General features: G+C 36.2%; 1 protein-coding gene across 4 annotated transcripts in view; it reads right to left on the bottom strand.

Moving 5' to 3' along the window:
• The window catches only part of ASH1L (ASH1 like histone lysine methyltransferase), a 201,575-nt gene that overhangs the window by 112,806 nt on the left and 65,362 nt on the right, over positions 1–23,407 (bottom strand). For all 4 annotated transcript variants that reach the window (XM_046682972.1, XM_046682970.1, XM_046682973.1 and 1 more), the window contains one exon: positions 9,877–9,978. In XM_046682972.1, coding sequence (XP_046538928.1) covers positions 9,877–9,978 — 102 coding nt within the window. The remainder of the gene's footprint in view (positions 1–9,876; positions 9,979–23,407) is intronic.

The raw sequence follows: 23,407 nt of genomic DNA, 5'->3' as shown, positions 1-23,407 counted from the left end.
AATGGAAATAAGAATGTGCTGATTTCCAAAGTTAGACTAGAAAACGCAAGCACAGCTTCCACCTAGGTCTCTCTCAGGACACTTGCCCTTGGAACCTAGCTTCCACATTGTAAGGAAGTCAATGCAATATACTGACAAGCTGCCCAATAGATCCTACTAAGGTCATAGCCAACAGCCAGCATCAACCACCAGATACGTGAATGTGGAAGCCTTTAAGATGATGCCAGTCCTGCCACCATCTGGTTATAATCACAAAAAAGACCTTGAGAAACTGCCTAGATGAAGAGATTCATCAAGAACCTTGAGATAAGTGATTATTATTGTTTGATATCAGTAAGTTTAGGGTGGTCTGTTATTCAGCAATAGGTAAGTAGAACATTGTTCTTGCTACTTCCACTCTTGCTTCCCTGCAACCCATTCTTCACAGAGTAGCCTAAGTGATCTTTAAAAAAAAACCCACAAATTTTATCAGGTTTCTGCTTCTGCTTAAGATTCTTAAGCTTAGAGCTACATTAAAACAGCTTTGAATTATCACCTTTTCCTTCAGCCTCATGTCTTATTAGCACTCTATCTTGAACCCTCAATTCCAGTAATAATGAACTTCAATGCCTCAAAACTTAACATGTTCTTTGTTGACTCAAGGCCTTTGAATATGTTATCTCTGCCCGAACAATGTTTGCTCACAAATTTTTCTGCTTAATTACTGTTCACTCTTTAGTTTACAGCAAGGATATCACTTCCTTAAGGAACATTTCGCTGACTAGGCCCCCCACACCCTATTAAGAATTATCGTAATACTTTCTCCTTTCCTACTACTAATCACACATCTAATTAGTGGCTTAATGTATGTAATTCTTAAAAAGGTACAGTTCATAAAGGCTGTGATGATATTCATCAAATTCACTTTGTGTCTTCAATGACCAGAATACAATTAGTTAATACGTAGTTGAAGAATGAATCTTGGGCTCAAAATCTTGGAAATTATTTTTGTCTCCTCTTTCCCTTCCTCAACAGCCCAGAGCTACCAAATGTTTTTTAATTCATGAGTATATATTTAAAACAGAATCCTAAAACGGGTACCTTGTTTGAAGCCTCATTCCTGAGCCACTCACTTAGGGCTACCTCACACTTGATTTTCTGAATTGTTCCCATCTTCCTAAATTCTAGTCTGCCAATTTTTCTTTTTAGGTAGTCTGCTCTATGACATGATTTTGTTTGTCTGTTTGTTTGTTTCCAGAGATTGATTTTATCCTGCAGTACAGAAATCATTTGGAGTCATTTTGAAACAGACATTGAAGTAGAGGCTCTCTCTAATCAATACTGCATTACAGCTTGGTCTCCTGAAGAAGCCACACCTGGGATACAAAAGAACATCATGTCTAGGACACAATGCTGGGCACTATCTTTTAGATGTAATAACTTATTTTGCAAATTAACTTTTTTGAAATAAAATATTGCATAAAATTAAATGCACTTTTATGTATGTATTTTTATGAGTTTTGACAAACTTACCATGTAACCAACATCATAACAAAGATATAAAGTATTTCCCATCCTAAAAAGTTCCCTTATGCCCCTTCCAAGACAATCGGCCTGCCAACCACAGCCCCACGGAAGAAACCATGCATTTGCTTTCTCTCACTATAGATTAACATTGCTTTTCTAAAAATTCCTATAAATAGTAAAACAGAGTACTATTCTATTGTTGTCTGGCTTCTTTCACACAGCACATTTTTTTGATTAATTCTTCTTGTTATATTCCCTTTTACTGTTCCTATTTCCATATTCCATTTTACCGCTGAATTGTATGAATATACCACAATTTGTTCACACATTACATTCATCTGGACATTTGAGTTGTTTTCAGTTTCCGGCCATAAAGAATAAAGCTCCTATGAATATTTGCGTATGTGAGGTTTTGTTTGGACATATGTTTTCATATCTCTTGGGTCAATACCTAAGACTGGAATTACGAGATCGAACTAAGTATATGTTTAATTGACAAACTCTTGCAAAGTGACTACTATTTTAGAGTACCATCAGTAATGATTGAGAGTTCAAGATGCTATGTATCATCACCAAGACTTGGTATAATCATTCTTTTCTTTTTTTTTAAAGACTGGCACCTGACCTAACAACTGTTACCAATCTTCTTTTTTTTTTTCTTTTTCTCCCCAAATACCCCCAGTACATAGTTGTATATTTTAGTTGTGGGTCCTTCTAGTTGTGGCATTATACTCAGTCACTTTAGTTTTAATCATTCTAATGGATATGGAATGACATCACATCATGGATTTAATTTGAATTTCCCTGATATTAAGAATATTTTAATATGCTTAGTGGCAATTCATTTGCATTCTTTTGAGAAGATTCTAGTCAAATCTTTTTTTTTGTTTTGAGGAAGATTAGCCCTGAGCTAACTGCTGCCAATCCTCTTCTTTCTGCTGAGGAAGACTGGCCCTGAGCTAACATCCGAGCCCAACTTCCTCTACTTTATATGTGGGATGCCTACTACAGCATGGCTTGCCAAGAGGTGCCATGTCCGCTCCTGGAATCCGAACCGGTGAACCCCAGGCCGCCGAAGCAGAATGTGCAAACTTAACTGCTGAGCCACTGGGCCGGCCCCCAGCCCCTTGATTATTTTTACTGGGTACTTTCACTCTGTGGTTTGCTTTTTCATTTTCTTCTCTTTTTTAAAAAAATTTTTATTGAGATATAATTGACATATAACATTATATTAGTTTTAGGTGTGTAAAATAATGATTCCATATTTGTATATACTGCAAAAAGATCACCATGGTAAGTCTAATAAACATCCATCACAACACAGTTACAAATTTCTTTCCACGTGCTTTTTCATTTTCTTAATAACGTCTTTTGAAGACCAAAAGTTTTAAAATTTGAGGAAGTCCAATTTATCTTTTTGTTGCTTTTATGGTCCGTACTTTTCTTTTTCTTTTTTTTTTGAGGAAGATTAGCCCTGAGCTAACTACTGCCAGTCCTCCTCTTTTTGCTGAGGAAGCTTGGCCCTGAGCTAACATCCGTGCGCGTCTTCCTCTGCTTTATATGTGGGACGCCTACCACAGCACGGCGTGCAAAGCAGTGGCATGTCTGCACCCAGGATCCAAACCGGTGAACCCCCGGCCGCCGAGAAGCAGAATGTGAGAACCTATCTGCTGCGCCACTGGGCCGGCCCTGGTCCGTACTTTTTAACCTATTTAAGAAATCTTTGAATATCCCAAGGTGATGAAGATTTTCTCCTATGTATATTTCTAAAAGTTTATAGTTTCAGAAATTAGATATATGTTCTATTTCAAGGTAAATTCTGTATAGGCTATGAGATATCCAGTAGTTCCTACATCACTTGAAAAAGACTATCCCTGTCTCATTGAAATACATTCATATTTGCTGAAAATCAATTAAAATAAAAAATATATATGAAAGTGCCTATTTTTGAACTGTCAATTCTGTTCCACTGAACAATATATGTATCTTTTCACCAATAATATACTATCTTGATTACCATAGTTTATAGTTTGTCTTCATATCAGTCAGTGGAAGTCTTCTAATTTTGTTCACAAAAAGAAGAAAAATATTTTGACTTTTTAAGATTACATATTTTTGTATACATTTTGGAATCGTTATTTTATATAAAAACACCAGCTGGAATTCTGATTAAGATCTATTAAATCTACGGATAGAATTTGGAGAGAACTGACGTCGTAAAAATGTTTTTTGTTTTTAATTTTTTAATTTATTTTTTTAGCTGTGGGTCCTTCTAGTTGTGTCATGTGGGATGTCACCTCAACATGGCATGATGAGCGGTGCCATGTCTGCGCCCAGGATCCAAACCAGCAAAACCCTGGGCCACCAAAGCGGAGCAGGCGAACTTAACCACTCGGCCACGGGGTCAACCCCATCTTAACGACATTGACTCTTCCAAACAAACAATGAATCTAGAGGATCTCTCCACCTATTCATTCTTTAATTTTTCTCAATAATGTTTCACCTTTTGCATCATATAGATCCTGCACATATTCTGCTAAATTTACCCCTAAGTATTTATGGCTTTTAATATAATTGTAAATGGTATTTTGATAATATTTCAAATACTAATTTCATTGTGAGTATAGAGAAATATGATCTCTTTACGTTTTGCTTATATCTTTTTCTTAAACTCATTTGTTAGGTTCAGTAGCTTTTTCTGACAGATTCCATAGGAATTTTCCTGTAGATCATACCATCTGTAAATGAAGACCTTTTTTTCACTTCTTCCTTTCCTATCTGTATGGTTTTTATTGCTCAGAATTGGGTTTTTAAAAAATTATGAACGGATGTTAGATTTTGTCAAATGTTTTCTCTTAATCTACTTATATAACTAGGATTTTCTCGTTTATTGTTAATTTCATAAAACACATTAACTTATTTTCTAATGTTAAACTAACCTTGTATTCCTGAAATAAACCCAAATGGTCATGGTATGTGATCCACTCAACACACCAGATTCAATCTGCTAATGTTTTGTGCCTTCTGCATTCATGCTCAGAAACAATACTGCTCTGTAGTTTTCTTATAATGTGTTGCTTGGATTCAGGATCAGGGTAATATGGGCTTCATAAAAGGAGGTGGGAAATGCTCCTATTTTCTGGAAGACTTCGTGTGTAACTAGCATTATTTTTTTCTTAAGTATCTTAGTGTAATACATGATTGAAGCTAGTTGGGCTTTGAGTTTTCATTGAAGAAAGGCTTTTAACTACAAGTTCAATTTTTTAAATAGACATAGAGCTATTTAGGTTACTTATTCTTGAGCTTTAGTAGTTCATGGTTTTCAAAGAATGTGTCTCTTTCATCAAATTTATTGGTCTAAAATTTTTCATAATGTTCTTTTATTGTTCTTTTAAGGTAAGTGGGAATTAGTGATGTCTTCACTTTCCTTCCTGATATTGCTAATTTGAATTTCATTTTTGGCTAGAGTTACCTTTTTTTTTTTTTTGTAATTTTCTATACAGCAGTATAAGCTTTCATTGATTTCTCTCTGTTTTCCATTTATTTCTGCTCTAATATTTATGATTCTCTTCCTTCTAATTTGGGTTTAACTTGTTCTACTTTTTCCAGCTTCCTAAATGTGAGTGCCTGGGCTATAGATTTAGACTTTGGTTGTTTAACAATGTAACTCCTTAAAGTTAAAAATACAACCTTAATTGTAGCCTACACATTTTTACATTTTCATTTTTATCTAATTTAAAATATTTTCCAATTTCGCTTGTGAATTCCTTTTTGACTTATGAGCTATTTAGAAGTGTGTTGTTAAATTCTCACATATTTGGGAAATTTCATGATATCCTGGGTATTGAATTCTAATTTAATTCCATTGCATTCTTAAAATATATTCCGTATGATTTCAATCTTTTTAAGTTTATTAAGATGTTTTATGGCCCAGAAAATTGATGGTATCTTGGTACAATTCCACATGTACTCCAAAAGAGTATAGGGAAAAAGTGTTTTATATTTGTCTATTTACTGAAAATTTCTGGAACTTCCTTTGGTAGATTTATATTTTTATCAAGTATGATTTCCTTTTTGTTTGAAGAACATTTCTACTACTGTAGGTCTGCAGGCAACAAATTCTTTAAGCTTCTTTTTCTGATAATATTTACTTTGCCTTCATTTTGAAGGATATTTCACTGGTTAAAGAATTTTGAGTTGACAGCATTTTAAAGATATTCCTTTCAGTATTTTAGACATCGTTTCATTGTCTTCTGTCTTACAACATTTCTGACAATATATCTGCTGTAATTCGTTGCCTTGTTCCTCTGTATACTATGTGTTTTGTCCCTTTGTTTTTGCTGGTAAACTTGAAGATTTTCTCTTTATCATTGGTTTTCAGAAATTTGATAATGATGTCCCTTGACTTCTGTATCTTTCTGTGTATGTGTGTACTTATCCTGCTTGGGATTTGTGGAACTTCATGGATCTATGGGTTTATAGCTTTCACTAAATGTGAAAAAAGTATTTAGGATTATTTTCTCAAATGTTTTTTATTCCTACTCCTTATGAGACTCCAATCTTTTGTACGTTAGCCTTCTTGATATTGTACCACAGGTCACTGAAATGCCATTGATTTTATATCAGTCTTTTTTTCCCCCCTCCTCTGTACTTCATTTTGGATAGATTTTACTAGTATTTTTTCAAGTTCAGTGATCTTTTCTAGTGTCTAATCTGCTGTTATTTCGTTCAGTGAAATTCCCATTTAAGATATTTATCATCAAAAGAAGTTACATTTTATTTTTTTATATCTTTCATTTCTCCTTCACCATGTTCATGTTTTCCTTTAAATTCTCAAAGATAGCTCTTTTAATATACTTGTCTGTTAATTCAATCACATATTATTTCTGTGGCAGTTCCCACTGACTGATTTTTATTCTGCTGAGTTATACTTTCTTGCTTCTTGGCACATCTATTAATTTTTGATTGGATGCTAGACACTGCAATATTACACTAACTATTCAGATTTTGTTGTCTTTCTTTAAAAAAGGTTGAAGTTGGAGAAACTGGAACCTTGTGCACTACTGGTGGGAACGTAAAATGGTGGAGCTGCTACAGAAAATAACATGCCAGTTCCTTAAAAAATTTAAAAATAGGGCCGGCCCAGAGGCGCAGCGGTTAAGTTCTCACGTTCCGCTTCAGCAGCCTGGGGCTTCACCAGTTCGGATCCCAGGTGCGGACACAGCACTGCTTCACATGCCATGCTGTGGCAGGCATCCCACATATAAAGTAGAGGAAGATGGGGATGGATGTTAGCTCAGGGCCAGTCTTCCTCAGCAAAAAGAGGAGGATTGGCAGCAGTTAGCTCAGGGCTAATCTTCCTCAAAAAAAATAAAAATAAAAATAGAATTACTATATAATCCAGAAATTCTACTTTTGGGTACAGAAGAATTGCAAGCAGAGTTTTGAAGAGATATTTGTACACTCATGTTCACAGCACTATTTCACAAATAGCCAAAAGGTAGAAGCAACTCAAGGGTCCATCAATGGATGGATAAAAAACAAAATGTGGTATAAACATACATGGAATACTATTCAGACTTAAAAAGGAAGGGAATTCTGATACGTGTATAAACTTTGAGAACATTATGCTAAGTGAAGAAAGCCAGTCACAAAAGGACAAATACTATATGATACCACCTATTACTTTGGCGCTTTACTCTCTTCCACAAGACAAGCAACATTGCAGATAGAGACTGCTCTGTCAGACAGAATGCTGGAGGAAAGACAACATGGAGTAGACCCATGATGGTCACGTAGCATGAACAAAGTATAAGCCTTTATTGTTTTAAGACACTGAAATTTTGGGATTTTCTTAGCACTGCAAAATCTAGCCTATTCTGATTGATACAATGTATCAAATAATTATCTTCCCTGTTCAAAATTCTTTGATGGGTCCCAACTGCATCTACAATAATGTCTCAACTCCTTTAAGTGAAAAAAACATACCACATGTGACATAGTCTATTATCACTTATACAGCTTCATTCTGAATCACAAAATACCCTTTGGATACTACTAATATAAAAAAAATACTCTTCTGCTTTATGGTTTTGTGCCTTTCTTTGGACATGCTGTTCTCACTGTGTTAAATACATTCTTATCCTTTGTCACACCTATCTACTCATATTATAGTACTATATGTGTCACATCTTCAGGAATGTCTTCTTTAGTCAACCTCAGTGGTTAGTGCTTGACTTCCTCTGTATGTCATAACATTTTGTACACTGGTCTGTTACAGAATTTAACATACTTTTTATTGCTGAGTATGTCTAAATCCTTGAGGGCAGGAACTTTATCTTATTCATGTTTGTATCCCCAATGCTCAGTACTCACAGTAATCCTTAATAAATATTTATTTGAATGAATAAAATGGTTTTATGGTAAGAGAAAGTTTATGGATTTAGATATTATTTCTTTTCTTTACTAACATGAAATATTTTGGTGATTTTCTTCATAGACACGTCTCTTACAAAATCTCATTCATTTATTTCAGGGGTTAGCAGACTTTTTTTCCATAAAAGGCTAGATAGAAAATATGTTAGGCTTTCAAAACCACATAACAATGTCTCACACATCATTTTTTTCCTTCTATTTTTTATGAGTTTTTAAATTAAGAAAATTTTTTTTTTAAATATTGGCACCTGAGCTAACATCTGTTGCCAATCTTCTCTTTTTTATTTCTTTTTCTTCTCCCGAAAGCCCCCCAGTACACAGTTGTATATTTCAGTTGTAGGTCCTTCTGGTTGTGCTATGTGGAACACCGCCTCAGCATGGCTTGATGAGCTGTGCCATGTCTGTGTGCAGGATCCGACCAGCAAAACCCTGGGCTGCTAAAGCAGAGCAGGCGAGCTTAACCACTCGGCCATGGGGCCAGCCTCTTCTCTTTTATTTCTTAACCCATCTTAAAAAATGTAAAAACAAGGACCAGTCCAGTGGTGTAGTGGTTAACCTTGTGCACTATGCTTCGGTGGCCCAGGGTGTGCTGGTTCAGATCCTGGGTGTGGATCCACACATGTTCATCAAGTCAGACTGTGGCAGTGTCCTACATACAAAATAGAACGATTGGCACAGATATTAGCTCAGGGCCAATCTTTCTCACCAAAAAAAAAAAAAAGAGTCAAAATAATTCTTAGCTTGAGGGCTGCACAAAAAGAGGCCTTGGACCATAGTTGGTTCCACAGGCTATGGTTCGCTGAACCCTGGTCTAGGTCAATAACATCAAAGTTAGCAACTCATTGTTAAAGCGTTAAAATGTTTCCCTGAAGTAGTGTAAAGACAAAGCACTATGAAAGACAAAACTATCACTGCTGTTTGAATTCCACTGTACCTCTGGCACAATGATACTAATAAAAAGCTTCAAATATGTTAATCATCAAATAAATTCAACAAATACCATATTGACACAATTTGACAGTGAGGCCTTGTACAGATGAAGAAATTAAATTTTCTGACTATAAGTCACAGTGATATCCTAATCAAAAACACATGGATAGAAAGCTAAGAAATGATAATGTCACTTCCTTGCTTAAAACTTTCAACGGCTTCTAAGTGTTATTAATAAGGCTCTCCATGACTGGTCCCTACCTACTTTTCCAGCCTCACATTCAGTCTAACCACACAGCCTCTTTTATTTAGTTTCTTGAAGTCACTGTTCTCCCTTTTACATATATGACTTCATACTCTCCAGTCCTCAGTAAAGGTAGAAGACAGATATATACCATCCTTTGTTTTTTTTTTCTTGTAAACATGTACTATCAGTAAAAAGAAAATTGAAAGCATAACCTAAATCTATGTATAAATTATACAAACGTGTTATACTGTATTAAGAGATTCTTATCTCCTCATAAATTATTTTGCATATCTGAGATTTGTGAGAGCTTCTTTGAAAAGTATTATTCTACTAAACAATTTTATATATATCTAGTTTTTATTTAATAGCTTCAATCCACATCCCCCTATTACACTACATACTCTTTCACCTCAACCCAGCTTTTAAAATCTCTATTTTTGTGGCTGCCTATTCTTGTACTAATTTTGAATTGTTCCCTGTGAACTACATCAAAATCACTGCACCTCATGGAGTGTACCTAACTGGACATAAAAAGGGGTAAAAGGGGAAGACTATTATATTGTTTCATTGTACATTATTATTAAGTCTCACATTCCAGGATCACTTTTGTTTTGTCTACAATATTATATAATAAATCAGTATAAATTGTAATTTATATTCTAAGTCTATTCCAAGTCTACAGTATTATATTGTAAGTCTGTTCACAAGTAACAGATGGAAAATTATCTTCAAAGTCTCATAAAACAAAGAGTACTTACCTGTTGAAGATGTACTCTCAGATAAAGACCTCTTCCTGGTGGGGCTACTGTTTGTGCTCTCTGATGGTCGCTGGGAAGACTTCTCTGAGGTTGGTTGGGAACCTGGAAAGACAAGAAAAGAGAGAATTCATAGGAAAATTCAAGTCTGAAAATAATGCTAAACCATTTTGTGTTAGAACTGTGATATTTTAGTTGTTGTCACTGCCATTCCCTGCAATAATATGACTTTTAAGCGAATAAAAATAGGACAATTAACAGAGGACAAACCACACTAGATGTTGCCGACAGAATTTCACAGGTCTCATATACATAATTTCTCCTGTTACATTAACAGAGGGAAAACTAATTTTAGTGGAAGAATGAACAGAAAACATGATTTAGTTTTTATGTATTATTACTATGAAACATATTACTAATATATTTATTGATAAAAATCACTAGCAATATTCTAACCAAATCTGATCCTGCTTATTGATTCAAATTCACCATATAAACTGACAAACAAAACTTACGATGCAATTAATTAGAAATGATTGACATGAGAAAAGCAGGTCCAACCTAAGCATTTCATTTAATAGAATCAGAGATGAAAATCTATACATTCTATCTAATCCACAGATATCATTTTCATAGTCTATGTTTTTCCTCTGTAGCATATTCTGGAAGAACTGGTGATTAATTTATCCATGGACTAGAATGAATCTCCTTTAAAGCTGTACACTTAAGGTTCGTTGGTTATATACATAAAAGCTCATGAAGATAAGAAACTCAATTTCCTTTCAAAAAGTCTCACGCTTTTACCAAAACCCCCAATCAATGCAGCATAATTTAACACATTTCTTACTCAAGAGAAAAGTATGTCATTCAGGAAAGATTATTTTCCTGAATAAAATATACTTGGTTCTGATACTGGATTCCTTATATCTTAAAAAGCCAGCTGTTGAGAATACATAATGAATGTCCATCTCAAGTTTGTCAAAAAACTAGTAGCACTTTGAAATGTTCATTTTTAAGTTGAAAAAAAAATTACCAAAAAAAGGCTTGAACGTAATTGGAGGCACAAAAGGACAAGAAATAAATACTTCAAGATGAGATTTTTAAGATCTTCCTCTAAATGAGAGCTAACTCCTTAATGAAGAAGTGACTAATTCACTGAAAGACAACTTGGGGACAAGAAGAACTGAATGGAGCTAAATTTCTAATATTTCCCTTTCTCTAAGAGAAATAGTAAACCATGAGCTTTGTTTTAATTACATAGTATCTTTAATCACATCACTGTACAAACTTTTTAGCAGGGTCTTTAAGCATTGTCCAGGTGATATATAAGAATGTGTGTTGCCTTTCAAGAGTAATAAGTTAGATTTTTGGGAAATTAATGTTATGATAGTACATCCTACTTTGGAAACACAGTGATGACTAACGTAAGATCTAATCAAGAAGCAAAACTGTTTATTATTGAATTTTAAAAACAGATACAAAGGGATTTCAAAAACCAACAGTACAATAAATCCCCCTAGAGTATGGTTCAGATAAGATAAGACTTCCATTAAAGAGGTAAATACCACAATAAAATATCTAAGAAGTAAAAGCCCAGGCACCAGTGAAGATATAACTTTAAGTATTAATACTGAAAAAATTCATATACTGGACAGATAAGTATTTCCTACTCAGACACACAGCCAAGACAGAAGACAACAGTGGCCAAGAAGCTTGAGACATCATTGAACTCTCTTTATCACTATTCTCCTGATGAATGGGCAAACAATCTTAGATTGAGTACTAGGGAAAGGGCTTGGAGAGCACTTTTTATAAAGTCTTCTCTCTCAGTCATAAACTAACATTTTTTGAATATAGTTTATATGCTTGGTACTATGCTAGACAGTGTACAGGTGGCGGGGAGAGATATAAAAATGCCCTCTAGGAGCTTTTTACTGTCTTGTATGTCATCATGTATTACATTTCAGGTGGCATTTGTGCCATCCATTCTTGAGCTCCGTCTTCAGTTTCTAGGCTATTTGGTAACGTTTCCCAAATTTCTTGGTCATCTTCAAGAAAGTCTTGATGAAGGCTTCAACTATACCTTTGATCATCAGGATATCCTGAGAATCACCCTGCCTGGCCTCACCCACCTCAGGGTAAAAGAGGGTACAGGCACTTTCTTCAAAGCTCCTTCTTTTGGTGGCATCTGGAGCTGCAGAGGAGGCAGTGGGAGGTGGAATGGGGGTCAGATCCCCGGAGATCGTTATTGGCAGCATTGTACAGCAATTCCTGAGAAACTGAAACAATTGAGAGAGAGATGGCTTAGCTCACTTAGCTTCTGAGCCATTTTTCATTTCCTGAAAGTAATGGAGGCCAGCAGCCTATTCTTAGGATTAACAGGAGACTGGAATAAAACTTCATTCAGGAAGGTTCTCATTTTTCATTTTTAAGAGTCTGTTTGAATTCTCTGTTCTCTGCTGTTAAGAACAGAGCAGAGCTGTTCTTAACAATATTCCACATTCAAGAGGAGTAAGGTTGTATCCCTGAGATATAGATCTCTAGGGATGGTACTCAGATGTAGACCCTTATTTCATTTAAATATATTGCTTATGGGAGCAGTAAGAGGATGAGGATGTCTGAAAAAAAAATCACCTAATGATGTAAAGCAACCAAGTTTAAGATTGGAAAATGATGATATAAACTTATGTGTGTTAAAGACATTCAAAAGCATGTTAAAACTGTCCTAATAGCAGGAATAATGAGATCTGCAAATATTATCTCCAATAGTGCCAGAAATATACTGTTTTATAACTGCCCTCATGCAATTGGGTGGCTAGGGAAGAGCAAGACACGGTTCAGAGAGAACTAGCATGTCCATTTCAAAAGAGACCAATATATCTACGTTTCAAAACCTAAAACAGAATGCAATGCAAAGTTGAGTGTAATATAGTGTTAGGTACATGGACTATGGAGTAAGGCATCCTGAGTTTGATTGCTGGCTCTGCTATGAATTATACTGTAAGATCTAGGCAAGTAAATACACTTGAATGTTGGTTTAAGGAAGCACTCTAACTCACATGGTTATTGTGAGTTCCAAAACGAGATCATGTAAAAAATTCAAAGGATTTTTATAAAAGTTATACTATTATACGTAAATTGGCTCCTTAGGTTTATCCATAGAATTTTTAGACCCTAAATACTTAACATTATCACTGACATGTGTAGGCAGCCATTCAATATTAAAATAAAAATTAAAGAGCAGGGACTTATGACCAATTAGGAACTGGAACTAATCTAGAATATCAAGCATTTATCTTAAATATAAAGAAGTACTAGTAAAATAAGTACCTCCAATTAAGAAGTACTAGTAAGATGGGTACCTCCAAGCTGGTAGGTAACTGCAAGGTTGGAAAAAGCTCCTCTGAAGCGAATCTTCTAATTCACTGACTCTTCACCATAGCTTCTCCAGGGTTGGGATTATGCTCTGGATCACATCAATAAAACCAGATGTGCCCCAAGGATGAGTCAGAACCAGAAGGTGTCTGGCTTTCTGTTCAGCTCTGTACCAGGAAAGAAAGTAGTTTTCTGCTTCCTCTGCTTGGTTCTTTGGTTCTTCTAAATCATGGGTGATTTTTTAAGGGAGTTACTGCTTTGTTGCTGTCTCCATAATGTGATGAATGAATGTTCATTTCTCATCAGTGGTCATTTTAAGTATGCCTGGAGGGATATGTGAAGACTCTCCACTCTTCACGGGACAAGAGGTTTGTATGTATTCAGTTCAAGAAAATCTGATACTTCCTCAAAGACTACACATGGAGACCACATATAATTTTAGATATCACAGACTTCCCAGCATTTCTCATTTCAATATAGTATACAGCTGAATAATTAAGTACTTCAGAAGCAAACAGAATATAAACAGGAAGTCCTCAATTCACAAAACTATTGGGTAGAAACACTACTGAGTGTGTCATTATTGAGACGACAGCTTCAGAAATATGTTTAGAAATTCTACACACATAAACGAAGGAAGCAGAAATTATAGATAAATCACAAAGGAAGTACCTAAATAAAATCAGACTTAAACATAAACGTAAGTTGATTAGCACAAGTAAATTCTTTTTCTTTGGTTGGGAAAACAGAGGCCTTCATGTAAAAAAGAAGGCAGACTACAACTAAGGAGGGAAACAGGAAGAAGAAACTACCATAAATTGGGATAATAAAGAAGGAATTAAGAATTACAAAGTTGGAAATGTGAGTGAGCCCTGGAAGTGGTTTTGATTGTAGGATCTCTGGATTTTATTTGGTCATTATTCAATGAGCTTTTAAAGATAAAGACAGGTTTTCAAGAAACATCTGTGTCAAATTAGACAAAAAGGGGAATAAGATGGTACTGTTATAGCAAAACCATAAGATGAAATCATGGATAAGAATGCCAGAAATTTGAGAAAACAAAAAAAGAACAAAACTGGATTTTAAAGGGATAAGAATCTGGAAATCTTTATATTCTACACAAAAATGGGTAGAAACCAAGAAGCTGTTCTGAAGTTGATTTGTCACAAGAGATCTTTGATGTCTACACAGGAGGAACTGAAAGAAAGCGAAGACAAAAAAGGAACACTTCATTTACACACGCCTGGGTGTGAGGAGAGAGTCAAAGAGACAAAGACATCAGAAAATTCCTGATGATAACAGTGTCTGGGGGGGTGAGAGGAAGCATCACAAAGAAAACACTAGAATAAAGAGTCAACCTAACTGCTTCATTGAAATCCTGAAAACCCTAGGCAAAAAAAGGAGGAATTTCCAAATGTAAATTAACAAAAGAACACAGTGAATGAAACCAACCACTAGTTAGGTAAAATGTGTATTTCTTTAGTCTAAATCCACTATTAAAACTTTCACAACGTAATATGAATTTTGGTCACACTCCGTTGGGAGTTGAACACTAAAGACCCAAGTAACTGGGGAATAGCTTGAATGAACAGATTGATGTTTCCAATGCTAGAAATATCTTTGGGTAAGCAATGGAAAAAGAGATTAAGTGTGCCAGATTTGCAAGGATACTATGCAGTAGTCAGTTCACAGATGATATAAATTTATTTTAAAATAACATGCTTAGGGTCTGGCCCCATGGCCTAGTGGTTAAGTTTGGTGTGCTCTACTTCAGCAGCCCAGGTTCGGTTCCTGAGTGTGGACCTACACCACATAGTGGTGGCCATGCTGTGGTGGTGACCCACATACAAAATAGAGGAAGACTGGCACAGATGTTAGCTCAGGGTGAATCTTCCTCAGCAAAAGAAAAAAAAGAGTAACATACTTAAAACTATTTTCTAACATTTAAATCACTCCTTCCCACCCAAACGAAAGCATGCTATGAAATTTTAATTTTAAGAAAGAAATTCCTCTTTTCTTATTATTTGTAAGTCAAAGCTATTGGCAATATTTGTTAAAGAGTGACTGAATCAAAACCGGTTATAATAAAAATGGACACCACAGTAAAATATTATGAACATAAAAATACCAAACTATTTAGAAACCTCTGATCAAGTTCTTTTGTTCCCAAATTCAAGTTCTGAATCCTCTGCTATGGCTCACAGTTCATAGAAGCCCTGGAAGCTTCTTTTGAATGAGTTGAATGCTGAGATAAGAGCTGGTTCCACAATAAAAACAGCTGTTTCCAATTGTGGGAAATACATTTACTGAAAGCAATACATTTCATCTGACTCACCAATTAAGTGCACTTCAAGAGAGAATGATTCAGAGCCTGTGCTGGTGATTTTTAAGCTAAAAAGTCTGTGTTTTTCTCCCTCTAATTAGGCTATTTCTTATAATGCCCAAATCAGATCACTCACTGCAATGGAATTCCTCTGGAAATTCCCAGAACTGCACTAACCACCACAATCAATTTTCTGATTTCATCTCCACATGTTCACACTTCACTTACGGGTGTACCATATATATCATGCTAGAAAAACTGTCAGAAATCAGAAAATTCTGATGAATGCTTATATTCTTCAGTTAAAAAAGAAAACAAAACTCAATACACTTTGCTTCAACTATTATGATTTTATAGTAAATACACTTTTTCCAAACAAAAGGAAAATTTAGCCCTAATTTATTCTTGGGAGACAAAATAGTTACTGATACCTACAATAATGTCCCATTGCCTGCTTATTCTATAATTTGTAAGCTGTAAATGCAAAATACACCATGCTGCTGTTCTTCCCCTTTTTCAGGTTGCAGGTTCTGGCATGTGCAGCCAGCCATGAGTTGGAAATGTTGAAAAACAGGGATGGAATATCTGATACTTCAGGTCCAAAACCCTCGCTACGCCTATTTCATGTCCACCTAACGTAGATACTTACTTAAATAGAATTATTTATCAGGATTGGGTGAAACCAGAAAACCTGGCCTCACTGAAGTATATAATTTCACTACAATTTCATTTGCATCAAACTGTAGACTGTTAATAAACAAGTGAGAAGAGTAGTATATAAGTTAAAAAATAAATAAGCTAACCACCACACCACATCATTATAAAATGACTAGACCTGTTCTTTTTAAAGCTTTATGAGATTTAACGTTTAGTCTAAAACTGCTCAAGTGATTAAGCTAGTTTGAGTCTCCATCTATAAAACAAAGAAAAGGTCAAATGCCTTGCTCCAGACTACATATGAAGGACTACCATTCCTGCCTGTGCCCCTGATCTGATTTCACTTATTTTTCCTAAAATTTACATCAACATAGTTTATCAGATATGCCTTTTTATTCCAAGTAACACTTATGATAAATCTACTTAATACAAATAGAAAAGAATCTTTTCTATTTTTTCCTTAATCAGTTATCAGTTTGAGATAAGCTTCACTGGACAATTAGTACTCTGCTTTTTAAACAAACTAAAATGGTTGGGAATAATTTTAAATTTATAGAAAAGTTGCAAAGACAGTACAGAGTGAGAATTCTCATATATCCTTTATCCAACTTCCCCTAATGTTAACATTGCACATAACTATGGTACATTTGTCAAAACTATGAAATTAACATTGGTATAATTTATGTCTTTTTCCTGTTCTAGGGTCCAATCTAGGATATCGTAATATATTTAGTTGTCATGTCTCCTTAATCTCCTCTGATATGTGAGTTTCTCAATCTTTCCTTGTTTTTTCTCAGATCCTTGATACTTTTGAGGAAGTATTTTGCACAATGTCCTTTGTTTTGTTTTTTTTTTTTGATGTTTCCTTATTACTAGACTGGCGTTATAAGTTTTTGGAAAGAATACCACAGGAATGAAGTTCCCTTCTAATCACATTATATCACAGAGTATGTATTACCATCATGACTTATCACTGGTGAAATTAACCTTGCACTCAGTTAAGTGCCGTCTGCTAGGACTCTTCACTGTAAAGTTACTATTCTTCCCTTTCCATATTCTGCTCTTTGGAATGACTTAGGTCACTAAGTCCAGCCCATATTCAAGAAGAGGAGAATTAAGCTCCAACTACTCGAAGGGGATAGTCGATATATATTGATATTCCTCTGTAAGGAAAATTTGTCCCTTTCCTCCATTTATTTATTTAATCAATCATTTATTCATATCAGCATGGACTCATGGATATTTATTATTTAGGTTACAATCCAATACTGTCATTATTTATTTTGCTGCTTAAACTGTTCCAGCTTTGGCCACTGGGAGCTGTCTCAGGATAATAATGTAGATAATTGACAATTTTGTAATACATGGTATAGTAAGTACTTTTTTGGACATTTTAACAGGATAACAATTAATGTATAATGAATCTATCTCCAAGTCATATATGGGAAAAAAATCAACTAATGACTGAGCAGGTCAATCTAAAATAACATGAAGTTTAGTATGTTCTTTTTATACTTTAAGAAGAAAAACTATGTGACACTAAACAATCACAGACAGAGAAGATGTAATTATTTCCTTGACATTATATGTAATTATAAGGAAAAAATAGGGACCAGCCCTCTGGCTGAGTGGTTAAGTTCACATGCTCCACTTCGGTGCCTCAGGGTTGACCGGTTCAGATCCTGGGCGCAGACCTACACACTGCGGCAGCATCCCACATACAGCAACTTGAATGACTTGCAACTAGGATATGCAACTATATACTGGGGCTTTGGGGAGGGGAAAAAAAAAAGGAAAAAATAAATAAACCCGTCCTAACTGCTACAAAATTTAAAGCTATAAAAATTTTAATTATCTGCATTTCCTCATTTCCCATTTATTCCTTAACCTCCAGAAACGTAACATTTGCCACTCAGAAACCATGCTTAGATTACAAAAGATAATCTGCCAAAGCAAACTGTCTACTTTCAGTCCTTATCTAACTGATCTCTGTAGCATCTGACACTCCTTACTAAAAACTCCCTTAGGAAACCCAGTGTGTTCACCCTATATATTATCATTCCTTCTCATGGCTTCAACAATCACTTACCTAAAACTTTTATCTTCAAGTTTGATTTCTCTTTTGAGCTGCAGATCCATATATCCCACTAAATAGCGTAAAACCCAAAACCATTTCCTATCTCCAGCCTTCTCCTTTTGCATACCTCCTTTCACTTAATCACATCACCATTCAAACAACTGCCTAGGAGAGGTATCTCAGAGACATTCTAAAATCTTCCCTCCTTTCCTTACCTCTTTTTTTATCTATTCCTTTTGAATATGTCTTCTCTGTTACTACCTTAGTTCAGTCCTCCAAAATATTCTGCTGGGACAATTTCCAAACTGTCCATCTGATCCTATTTCTCTAATCTGTCTGTCACAGTACTAACAATATAATCTCAGCAAATCATTCTTCTGCTTTAAAACTCTTAACTTCCCATTGCCTATAAGCAAACTCCAAACTCTTTGATATCTTAATATAAACAAGAGACTTTATGATCTGTCCCCTGCCTATCTTTCCAGTCTCATCTCCTGGGTCCCATATCTGACTACTTACAGTTACCCAAGCACAGTATCATGACTCCAAGACCCTGAAAAGCTTATTTCTCTATAAGAAAGTCTTCACCCTTTCTTCTCTAAGCTCAAAACGTCTTCCTATCTGCTCCTTTTTTGTTGTTGTTGTTTTGTTGGTGAGGAAGATTGGCCCTGAGCTAACATCTGTTGCCAATCATTCTTTTTTTTTCTCTCCAAAGCCCCAGTACATACTTGTGTATCTTAGTTGTAGGTCATTCACTCTAGTTCTTCTAAGTGGGACACTGTCACATCATGGCCTGACAAGTGGTATGTAGGTTCCTGCCCAGGATCCAAACTGGTGAACCCCTGGGCGGTGAAGTGGAGTGAGAGAACTTAACCACTCAGCCATTGGGCTGGCCCCTTCCTAGCTCCTTTTAAGTAAGTCCCTCTCTTCACCGCTCCCCAAAAGTTGTGCATATCTCAATTTTAGGAACTATCAATAATTATTTGTATACATGTCTATGTTCTCCGCTGAACTGTAAATTTCTTGAGGGCAGAAATTATATCTTATTCACATTTGTTGTTTGCACCTGGTAAACAACAGACACAAAATATCTGCTGAAACGGGGCTGGCCTGGTGGCGCAGTGGTTAAATTTGTGTGCTCTGCTTCACCAGCCTGGGGTTCGCACGTTTAGATCCTGGGTGCGGACCCAGCACCACTCATCAAGCCATGCTGTGGCGGCATCCCACAAAAAAACTGCTGAAGGGACAACTACCATCATAATAGTTAAGATTAAAAAAAATCAAATACATAAAGCTTTGCCTAAACCAAACAAATTCTGATTTTCAAAGTGATCAAATTAAAAGATATCCTATGCTTTAGTACTTTTTCTGTGTGAGGAAAATTGTTGCTGAGCTAACATCTGTGTCAATCTTCCTCTATTTTATGTGGCATGCTGCCACAGTGTGGCTTGACAAGTGGTACTAGGTCCTTGTCTGGGATCCAAACCTGTGAACCCCGGGCTGCCGAAGTGGAGCAGGTGAACTTAACTGCTGCACCACCAGGCCAGCCCCCTATTTAGTACTTTTTTTCTTATTACTTTCCTTAACTAAAAATCTTTTTCTCAACTGGTTTCAAGAGGATACATAAACCAGTTTTCATATCTACCTGGAAAAAGTTCCTATTAGAAAATCAAGTCACATTTCTATCCACTTATCAAAAGAGTAATTGTGAATAAGATGGAGAGATTCCAAGATACAGACCAATTAACAGAATTTTGACCTGTGATATAATAAAGAATACATCTGTTCTTCATCTCTGATTTCTGGCACAGAACTTCAAAAACCCTTGGAATTTCCTCAGTGATATGAACATCTTTGTTACGCCAAACAGGTGACTTAAGGTGGACCCTGAGATAGCTTCAGGATGGGGGCTGGTCACTAGAAAGACCAATCACATGATTAGAAGTGAAACAGCACATAAAACATTGACCAGCTTAAACTGCTTCCTTAAAACAGGTAATAGATTAATCAAACCTCACTCAATAACAGAGACCCATGTGTCAGGTGGGAACCCATAGCCCCAGGATGACCCTGGAACCAAGAATCTTCAGAAGTATTGCCACCAGAGCCCTTTATATGAAGCAAGAAACCCTTCAGTAAGGAAAATACAGCTTCCAATAGCCCAAGTAGCTTGATTACCACATACGGACTGATTTGAGACTAACCAATCAACTTACATGGGCCCAGCTGCAGCTCAGTAGCCCTAACTCCTTAAATTTCGCCCCAAATCTTGGATTGGAGAGACAGATTTGAGAGCCTTGCCTCCTGTCTCCTTGTCAGTCAACCTCACAATGAAGCTCTCTCTCTTCTCAAAAGGTGGTGCCATTGTACTGGCTTATATGCGTTTTGGGTAGCAAGATCAACAGAAGATTAAAACTTTGGGCCAGCCCATCTACAGTGGATGCAGGAGGTCTAGAGACTGAGCTCAACCATATGGCCAACGATTTAATCAGTCGTGCCTATGTAATGAAGCTCCAATCAAAACTCTGGACACTAAGACCTGGTGGAGCTTCTTGGTTGGTAAACACAATGACATCTTGGGCGGGAGACACACTCAGATTCCAAAGAAGGGCATGGAAGCTCTGTCCCCTTCCCTGCCCTAGACATTGGCCTATACCTCTCTTCAATTTCTGATCTGTGTCCTTCATAATAAAATTGTAATCATAAGTATAGTGGTTTCAGTAAGTTCTGTGAATCATTCTACCAAATTATCAAAACTGAGAGATTGCAAGAAGCCCCAAATTTGTCACAGGCTGGGCAGAAGGTGGGTGGACTGGGGAGACTGAAATTTGCAGTTGGCATCTTAAGTGGGGGTAGTCTTTGAAGTTCTTTGCCCTTAACTTGTGGAGTCTTCCTTAACTCCAGGTAGTTAATAGCAGAACTGAATTGAATTGTAAAACACACAGTTGGGACAGAGAACTGGCATCAGAACACTGACTTCAGAGATGTCTGAATTTTTTTTAATGTTATTTTTTTTAAAGGAAAGAAAAAGATAAGTTTTATTCTTAAAGCAGATATTTTGCATGTTAGACTTCCCTGCTATCCTATTCCCTGAAGACCCTGAAACCAGGCTCACATTCATCCTTTCCACTCCAGCTCATATACTTGGCTTCTTGGGTGACTTTAATATCCATGTAGATGACACATTCAAAAATCTAACCTGTCATCTTATCTCATCTTCACCTTAATTTCCTCACCTGTTACAAGCTCTTCTCACAACTCTTAAATTAGGGGCCTCAGATTCAAATGTTCCTTGGAGCCAGATGCATTGCTTACATAGCTGAATTGGGCCAGACATAACACACAGCAGGAAACTGTCAGGACTGAGGCAAACTGAAGAAAGCCCCCCAAGTAAAGGGGGGCCTACCACTATTGAGACTCAGCCTTCGAGGTCATTCAAGAAATGTGGTTTAATTGTTTCCAGGTGTTCTGAATTGTTTTTTAAAGAGAAGCAGAATACTGAACTTTTATGTGAAATCTACAGATTTTTAAATTTTAGCAATTAATTTTTTAAAAACTATAGAGATCACCACAAAGGATCACATATAAGCCAAAGGCTGATGGTTTTTAACCACTACTTTAATTATTGCAGTTGCTCAGAGCTGTCCAAGACTCTCGTCTTTTCTCACTCTATATTCTCTCCTTAGGGAAATATCACACACAATGATAGATGGATGGATGGATGGATAGATAGACAGACAGATGATTCATATACGCATAGTCTGTTTTGTTAGTGTTTCTGTAGAGTGAAACAGCTTATGTACAACTGATAAATAAAATACCAGGATAACATGGAAGTTGTGTGAGTTCATACACGATTTTTCAAAGCACAGTAAATTTTTTTTTTTTTTAAAGATTGGCACCTGAGCTAACAACTGTTGCCAATCTTCTTTCTTTTTTGTTTCTGCTTTATCTCCCCAAACTCCCCCGTACATAGCTGTATATCTTAGTTGCAGGTCCTTCTAGTTGTGGAATGTGGGATGCTGCCTCAACGTGGCCTGACAAGTGGTGCCATGTCCGCGCCCAGGATCTGAACCAGCGAAACAGCAGAGCGCGTGAACTTAACCACTTGGCCACCGGGCTGGCCCCAAGCACAGTAATGTTTTTAAGCACCAAGCCAACAGCTGAACAAAGAGTACATACACTAACACAAACTAAATGCAGTAAACCATGGAGCCATGCAGTTCTGTTCAAAATGCCCATTCATTCCATTCTTCCTCTTGGCTCCAACTCGTCACAGACTTTCCTACAAGTGCTTATTATGTGGTTTCCCTGAACTTCATGCAAAAGAAACAAACAAGGACAATAAACCAGAACCAGCTATATCTGGCATCACTTCATTTATCTGCCAATGATAAACTTTTGTGTCTACAACTGAGCAGCTTCAACCTTTCTTTATATCCTTCTATCAAGCTACCTCCATCTTTTCCTAAAAAGTTAAGTCCTATATTTATTGTAGTATTTATTTATTTATTAAACAGCTTAGCATGCCTTTTTAAATGCTGTTGCTATTTCTAGAATTATTATTTTTCTTGGTGCTCTGGTTATAAAGTTGTATAGGTTTTGAGAATCTGCTCCAAACTCCATCTTTCCCAGAACCTCTTTTATTTTTAGTGAATGATATTGCCAAAATTTTTCAATACCTCCTCGTGAAATGCCCTATCTCCAGCCCAAACATCTCTATCGAGCTCCAGAACTAGCTATTCAGCTGCCTGCTCATCACCTCCACTTGAATGTTCTAAAGGCATCTCAAAGTTTACATAAATTAAAAAGCAAACTTGTGCTTTCGCTAAACCTGCTCCTCCTCCACTTGTCTCCGTATCACGGCATGGCACCACGAATCTCCCAAAGTTCATAGAAAAGTCTGCCACCACCATCATCTAAGCACCATCATATCATCTAGACTATGCAATTGCCTACTAATTGGTTTCCCTATAACTGCTCGTCTTCTATAATTCAATGTTCACACACGAGCCAGAATGATCTTTTAAAAATGCAAATCTAAAATCAATACTCCTCTGTCTTTTGCTCTTAGTATAAAATCCAAAATCTTTAACATATAG

Source organism: Equus quagga, chromosome 13, assembly GCF_021613505.1.
Source record: "Equus quagga isolate Etosha38 chromosome 13, UCLA_HA_Equagga_1.0, whole genome shotgun sequence".
In the NCBI taxonomy this organism is placed as follows: Eukaryota; Metazoa; Chordata; class Mammalia; order Perissodactyla; family Equidae; genus Equus; species Equus quagga.
This window is presented reverse-complemented; position numbering and strand designations above follow the sequence as displayed.